Source organism: Vigna umbellata, chromosome 4, assembly GCF_029865625.1.
Source record: "Vigna umbellata cultivar VRB3 chromosome 4, Vumbellata_1.0, whole genome shotgun sequence".
Classification (NCBI taxonomy): Eukaryota; Viridiplantae; Streptophyta; class Magnoliopsida; order Fabales; family Fabaceae; genus Vigna; species Vigna umbellata.
In genome coordinates this window covers 7120407-7128100 of record NC_142168.1, presented here as the reverse complement: position 1 = coordinate 7128100, position 7694 = coordinate 7120407, and the positions used below count along the sequence as shown (strand labels likewise).

The 7694-nt window shown below is 34.4% G+C and overlaps 1 protein-coding gene across 3 annotated transcripts; it reads right to left on the bottom strand.

Moving 5' to 3' along the window:
* Positions 1-1230: 1230 nt before the first annotated feature.
* LOC124827368 (Small GTP-binding protein) lies at positions 1231-6570 on the bottom strand. 3 transcript variants are annotated; one of them, XM_047300401.2, is made up of 12 exons: positions 6156-6570; positions 4875-5625; positions 4359-4515; positions 4217-4271; positions 3940-4007; positions 3764-3868; positions 3608-3679; positions 3278-3391; positions 2806-2946; positions 2658-2717; positions 2208-2410; positions 1231-1562 (listed from the first exon to the last, which is right to left on the bottom strand). In XM_047300401.2, the coding sequence occupies exons 1-11, from the start codon at positions 6495-6497 to the stop codon at positions 2245-2247; spliced, it is 2031 nt and encodes a 676-aa protein (XP_047156357.1). In that variant the 5' UTR covers positions 6498-6570; the 3' UTR covers positions 1231-1562; positions 2208-2244. The 3 variants fall into 3 exon arrangements, with proteins under 3 accessions (XP_047156357.1, XP_047156358.1, XP_087970581.1); XM_047300402.2 differs by having other exon boundaries at positions 4875-5640; positions 6156-6294; XM_088114455.1 differs by having other exon boundaries at positions 4875-5645; positions 6156-6277.
* Between the last annotated feature and the right edge of the window lie 1124 nt (positions 6571-7694).

Below are 7694 nucleotides of genomic sequence, written 5' to 3'. Positions count from 1 at the left end.
ACATTTTCTCACATATTATTTTTGAAGACTTGCATTAATTATTTTTTAACATTTACAACAACCTCTCTAAATGTTAATGTAAAGCATAATATAATGTCACTGTACTTTTTAAGACAATTAAATCATGAAAGTATCAGAGCAATTTATTTAATTAGAACTAAATATAATTAAATATTATATATAATCACATTCTTATATTATAGAATACATTAAGAAAATGTGAAGTAGAAAATAAAGTAGAAGAAAGACAAGTGCATATTTATATTCTTTTCATAATTTGTTTTTCCACACCAAAGAAAATTGTGGCTAATAATATTATATAGCTTTTGTGGTTGAAAGCATGTGACCATTGGATTGGAGGAAGAGTCAAATTAGAAAATATGACCTAATATTTCACATCATCATCTCTGTATTTGTGCTTCCATTCATCAACTTCGATCTTTGTTTGGATCATGTGCCCCGTGCAGTGTGTGGTCCTCCATCTTCAACAGTTTAGAAATCATAATATTATGTTTTCTGCATATCATCCAAACACCCCTTACAACCTTACAAAGTTCGTACACTTTTTTCTCCAATCTTATTTTTTTTATTTTCAGGTATAGCAAGTTCAACCAGCACTGTATCAAATCAATTTTTTAAACAATTTAAGATAGGATATTTTAAATCTATTTAAACTGTTAATAAAAACTGTAATTACAAATTGTAATTTTTTAAACAAAAGTAAAAACACTTTTGAAAAAAAAAACAACTGGTTAAGGTTGAGTTGTAACAAATTTTAAAATTTGTATCCAGATTTGAAAATTATAACTACTATGAAGACAAAATTTTAATATGATACATTAGATAGCTAAGTAAAAATTCAATATTTTACCAAATTAAAAAAGATAAACAAAACGTACAAGAAATCTCAATACAATGTATTTTAAATAATTAAGATATTTTAGTAAGTAAATAAAAAAGCCAGAAAAATTTATATAATTCCACAAAGCCTCAATGCCTGATAACTAATTATTACACTTTACTTTATATCCATTACATACCCACAAAAGCACACAAATATAAAATATCATTAGAAAAGAAGTTTGATCACTTTTTAAAAATTGAACATTGAGCAAATAGGGGCTGCTATGAGGCCAAGCCTGAGTAAAAAATGTTGGATTATTATGTTGAGCAAAACAATGTGTTTTTCTGCTTTTTCTTTATTTATGCCAGATGGGAGATCTGAGCATGTGCATTTCAAGATTCAATGTATATACCTTCTCAAATGATAAACAAAAACAAATCACTAAAAGGACAAAGATTGTAAGCTGTATCAAGAACATGGTACATCTATAGTTGAAAATTTCTGCTACAAAAATGATTCTAAGGTTTATTTTATTAGATTAATTTTATGCTGCAACAGGACTGTAATACGAGTGTTGATCCATGAAACAAAGAATTCAAGGAGTGCCTGGCAATCATTAATCAACCAGCACTGGCTGAGTTCTTTTCAGCCTCTTTCTGAAGCACTTTGAACAGCTCGTTACATGGCAGGTGTAGTTTTCAAAACTCTGATCAATAATCTGATATTCAGAGCAATAATTCAGATAATCAATAACAGAAGAATTTTTTATGGATACGTAGGAAATTGAGCACACAATGCATGCTTTAGTGCATGATACGAATGAGGTAATTACTAAGGCTGGTGAAACTCATTATTTATTGGTAGAGTTCCCTACAGAAAGTTCACAATAAAACTAAGCATGAGGGACAACGTCAAATCAAAACATTGATAAACTCAGTAGGACTTGAGTTTCAAAATAGATTTATTGGTAGAGTGCAGAGAAAAAATAAATAAAATAAATAATAAGCCATGTGAACAAACAAAGCCAATTTAGATTTACCTAAAAGCTAGATGATGATACCAAATCATGCATGCAACAGTCATCCAAATAGGTGTATAATAATTTCTCAATTTAATGCACAACCATAAAAGAGGACACAAATTAAATCTTCTTTTTGGGGAATTAGACTAAAAGCTCCACCACCTATAATTTAATTTAAGTCTTTTCTTCTTCTTTATTATATCAAGAGGTATGTTTCATAGTCAAATAAGAGGTTAGACCACAGACCAATCTAAGGCTGGACATGTTAGATGATGTGCAATTCTTTATACAGTTAGATGCACCTTAATATTATTGAAAAGAAAAAGGGAAACAGGTCATTACCATTGTGTCATACACAAATATCTTCAAAAGGAGTCTTCTAAGAAACTTTCAGTAGTTGGTGAAATGCCTCTTGTGGTATATCAACAGAACCAACCCGCTTCATTCTCTTCTTTCCTTCTTTCTGCTTCTCCAATAGCTTCCTTTTTCGAGTAACATCACCACCATAACACTTGGCAAGAACATTTTTCCTCATTGCAGAAATCCTACAATCAATAGCGAGAGTTTAAGCTTGGCCACAGATGATCAGGGCATGTGAACAAATTGCTTAATTTGTTGCCCTTTGTTTCTCTCAAGAGGGTCTAAAATCCACTTATAAAAAAGCTATTCGAAGATACTGGAAATAAAATGACAGATATTTACAAATACTAATCAAGTTATTATTTACATATCGGGACCTAAAGGTTTTATTTAAATAAACATCCCAAAACGATACTTTAAAAAGAAGCTTACGTCTCCCTTGCTATGATTTTTGACCCAATGGCAGCTTGTATGGTTATCTCGAACATTTGCCTGATCAAAATTAAGAGCTCTTTTGGGGTGATTTCAAACTGAAGAAGCGGCATGAAAAGAAACACAATTGCTTATTAAAGAAAAAGACCTGTCAATGACAGTTTTCAATTTCTCTGTCAGTTCACGCCCAACGCGGTATGCTTTCGTGTTATGAACTATGGTTGCCATTGCATCAACTGGTTGTCCATTCAAGAGAATATCAAGTTTTACCAGATCAGCTTGTTGATAACTGTTATTACACCCATTGAATGCATTACAAGGTAGGAAGTAAGCCACTCCAAACATAAAATGTTATTTCCCTATCCAACTTGATGACATGACAGCCAATAAGTATAAAATAAACCACACAAATTATTTATCAAACAGAATTCTGAGTATGCACATAGTACAGTATATCCATCAGGTATCACAACATTTTTGTACAAATCTACATTTTACATGTACCACATAATTATTCCAAATACTACATGACATCAATGCATCAAGGCAAATAAAAGTGGGAGCACAACAATAATCGTGCAGAAAATTATAGGGTGAGAAAACAGGAGCAGGGTACATACTCTGAGTCCTCGTAATCAAATGAAGCATAGCCTGATGTTATACTCTTCAATTCATTATAAAAGTCAACAACAATTTCTCTCAAAGGCAGACGGTACTTCATGAATACCCGTTGACTGCAGGATAGAAACTTAAAGATTTATTACATCAACCAGGGATAAATTGATGAACCACCACAAAAATGTACAAAAAGTTGTCATTTTTTGTGGATGATCATGCATAATGAGCATGATATCCCAAAAGATCAAGATAATTTTCATGATATGCACACACACATTCATCGATGGATAATTGAATATAGTAATGGAATGGAAACTCTCCCAAAATTTTACCTGTCAATGAATGAATACTCCAACTGCTGACCCCTACGCTCAGAGACAAGGGTAATAACAGGTCCCACATACCTTAAATCACCAATAAATTAAGATAGCAAAGCATGAGGCTCTGGTGCAGTAAATAAATTATACCCAGGGTTGTAAAGAGCTTACTCACTAGGAATGATTATAGTAGCTATTACTGTAGGTTCCCAACAGGCTGTCACTTTTTGCTTGGGATTAGAGGGTAACGTAGCAGGATTCTGAACTTCTAACTTGCTGAAAAGCACAACTAGAGTCTTAGCAAACCATAATGGAACTAGCCTAAGAAATGCAATTTTGTTAGCTACCTTCCATCAGAAAACTCAAATGTGTAAGGCACAGTAGGAACAGTTGAGATAACATGAGCTCCGTATTCCTGTTTACAGAAACATAATATCGATTACCAACATACCATGCTTGAAGATAGGTAATAAATTAAGTTCTGTCCATTCCGTGAAAAATTACATTCACTTCACAACGCCTCTGAAGCATGCATATGGTTGAAAATTTTGAAGGCATTCCACTTTCCAAAATATAACTTCAAGTTTAAAGTAATCATCTGGTTATCATACAGTGATGTGTTACCTGTTCAAGTCTTTGATGAAAAACATCCATGTGCAGAAGGCCTAAAAACCCACACCTGAGCAAAACATAATTGGAAACAAAAATTATTTCAGATGGAGCTAAATGTTTCAACTTTTCTTTCTTTTAGTAATAGGTACCAGACCTGAACCCCAGACCTAGAGCAGTGCTAGTTTCTTTAGTAATAGAGACACTGGCATCATTGCATGTCAACCTCTCTATTGCGTGATTTAGAGCTTCAAAATCAGATCCATCTGCTGGATAAAGACCAGAGAACACCATATGCTTCGCTGGCTTGAACCCTACAGTTTAAATTATCAAATAACTCAAAAACCACACTTAGGACCAAAAAATGCACCCATATATACTAAAATAAAACAATAACATTGTCGTACACATGGAGAAAGAAAGAAAAAAAATATATAATACCATATAATCTTGATCATTTAGATATTTTTTACAGGAAAAATAATAACGGTCAAGCAATGAAATGGACTCATTTTATTTTCAGCAAGTCCATTAAGTACCTCCAAGTGCAGCAAGTGTTTTTTTTTTGTCATCAGTAATTGTGAATGCGGCAGCATACATGAAGTAAAAGATTCTATGCAGCAAAGAGCAGTGGAATATTCAACATGCATGGATCTAAATTGTCTGACTGTACCTGGAAGAGGCTCTACAGAAGTCCGAGTATGGTAAATTGTATCACCAACACGTGCCTCTTTGGTTGTTCGCATGCCACTTACAACATAACCAACTTGTCCAGTAAGTAAGATACCAGTAGGTGTAAGTTCAGGATGCATGATGCCAACATCTAAAGCTTCATACGACTGACCAGTACCTGCAGATGAAATCTTATCCCCCTTGCTCAGGACACCATCAACAACAGCAACATGGCATATTACCCCTTTGTATTCATCATAATATGAATCAAGTAAAAGCATGCGAAGAGGAGATTCCCTCCTACCAGGAGGGGCAGGTATACGCTCTATGACTGCCGGAAGGATTTGCTCAAGACCCTCTCCAGTTTTAGCAGATGTTAGCAGTGCATCATTTGGATCAAGATCAAACATTGATTTTAATTGGGCTTTAACACGATCAGGATCAGCAGTTGGCTGATCAATCTTGTTTATAACCGGCACAATGGTTAGGTTAGACTCAAAGGCAAGGTAAAAGTTAGCAACAGTTTGAGCTTGGACTCCCTGAGCAGCATCAACAACCAAAAGCACACCTTGACAAGCTGCCAATGATCTTGACACTTCATAACTAAAATCAACATGTCCAGGAGTATCAATAAGATTCAGCAAAAAACTAGGTGACTCCTTTCCATCACTGAAATCATCACCATTTACACTGTGCTTATAGAACATTGTTGCTGTCTGGGCTTTAACCGTGATTCCTCTTTCTCTCTCCACCTAAGACATGTTAAACTTCACTAACAAAACAAAATAAGAAATACAACACATCCCACTAAAACTTAAATTTCTATAAAGGGTAAATTGTTTAGTACAAAACGTTTTACATTATTAACCAATCAGATATCACCAAATGTACAAGTTTAGAGGAAATTATTACCAAAGTGAACAATTTTTTCATATTCAGGAATCAACCATGTAATGAAGCCATAAATCATTTATTTACAACATCAGTGTATTCAAATTAAATTACATTTTCGTTCAATAAACAAGCACAGTCATTGTAAACTTTATATTTTCACCAGGAAGGCCGTGACTTTTTAAGTTCACGGCAGTTTGTGAGTAATGACAGTTTACATTGACATTGAATATATTATTTTTTTCCATCTTTTCTACCAATCCATTGTCTCATTCTATTTCATATAGTTAACCCAACAATTTTTAAATTTTGGACGAACCCATTCCACCTAACAGTACGGCAAAGCATACCCAGATGAAAAAAATTGAAAACTTCCAGCAAAAAAGAGTACCTGCAATTTATCAAGATACTGAGGCTGGCCATGGCCTTTCTTAATTGTTCCAGTGAGTTCTAGAAGTCGATCAGCGAGGGTGGACTTGCCATGATCCACATGCGCAATGATTGAGAAGTTTCTAACGAGCTCTGGAGGGTATTGGCTCAAATCTATGGTGCTTTTCTCTCTCGTGGTGGTGCTGTATTGGCGTGACTGTGAACAGAACAGTTCATGCCTCACAGGAAAGCGTTCACGGGTTATTCTGTTGGTTAATGGGTTGAAATTGAAATTGAAATTGCATAACAAAGCTAAGTAATTCGATTGCCTTAGGGTTTTGGAAGCTTTGCTCAGATAACCCATTTCAGGGTCTTGTGGGAAGCTGCGCTGTGCAGAAGAACGTTGGAGAAGTGAAAAAAGTGAGATGTGCTGTGTTCGATTGAAACCGGCGTCGTTTTGGATCCAAAGATATTGGGCTGGACTCCCATGAGAAAATGGTCCAGAGAGATTGTTTATATTTTTAAAATAACCATTTTTTTTATAGGTTTATTTAATTTATTTATTATGGAAAAACATTCTTCAACATATTTTGATGAAAATCTCTATCTTAAATTTAAATAACCTACTCTTAAACACTTACTTTTTCCAATAACAACTTTTTAAATTTGATCAAAGTTGCTACTAAAACTTAGTCATCTAAAAAATACTTATTTTAAAATTAATTGTTTATATTTCTGGCATACATATAATAAAGACGTCATCATACATAATATAGGAAACCAGTCAAGAGCAATTAGGGTTACAGTTATCCTTAGAATAGTGTGGAATTCAAAACTAGAGTAACAGAGTTCCTCCCTGGAAATTACAGAGAATTTAAAACTTTAAAGGCACTAAAGTTATTAAAAAATAATATGAGTTCATGAAAATAAAAGCTAGCAAATCTAAGTGCAGCATTGTCGTCCCCATCAAGAGTTGTTTCCAAAGTATCCTCCTCGTCATCTGCTCCAACTCAAGTGGATGATCATCGCAAAAGGAAACACATACAACATGCACAAACACAAGCAAGCAAGGATGAGCTAATTAAATATAAAAAACATGCATCATGTCAAGCATAGAATCTACAAGAGTTATTCTCAAATCAAAACAGATTAAGACAGGTATCCTAACATGTTGAACACTAGACTTGACTCGTCCGAACTTTAGAATGAGAGTCGAGCTATGGCGGGTCATGCACCCGTGGTGGCTTATGAAACTTGGGTTCCCCACCCTGCCACACTCACGAGGTTAGTCCGTTCCGCGTCTTGAAGCATACTGGAAGCCTCCGAGACTAAGACCTCCTCTACTCCTCACCACATGGTTCAATCCTCTCTACGTGAGAAGAAAGACCATTGGAGCGTCAGGAAGACCCCCAAGACTGAGCTCCTACTTTCATTCTAAACCACTACGAATCTCACCAAGAGATTCTACACAGATGGAACTTGGTTTACCACTTGGATCATACTTTCATAACTTTATAATCATATTTCTATTATATTAATATAATATATATCACACTATATA

Excerpts from the sequence above, each read along its gene's own strand:
- LOC124827368 (XM_047300401.2), bottom strand. The coding sequence starts at position 6,497 with ATGGGTTATCTGAGCAAAGCTTCCAAAACCCTAAGGCAATCGAATTAC. Across the intron at positions 3,869-3,939 it reads TTTGAGTTTTCTGATGGAAG|CAAGTTAGAAGTTCAGAATC; the intron begins GTAGCTAACAAA and ends TGTGCTTTTCAG. Across the intron at positions 2,718-2,805 it reads TTGAAAACTGTCATTGACAG|GCAAATGTTCGAGATAACCA; the intron begins GTCTTTTTCTTT and ends AATTTTGATCAG.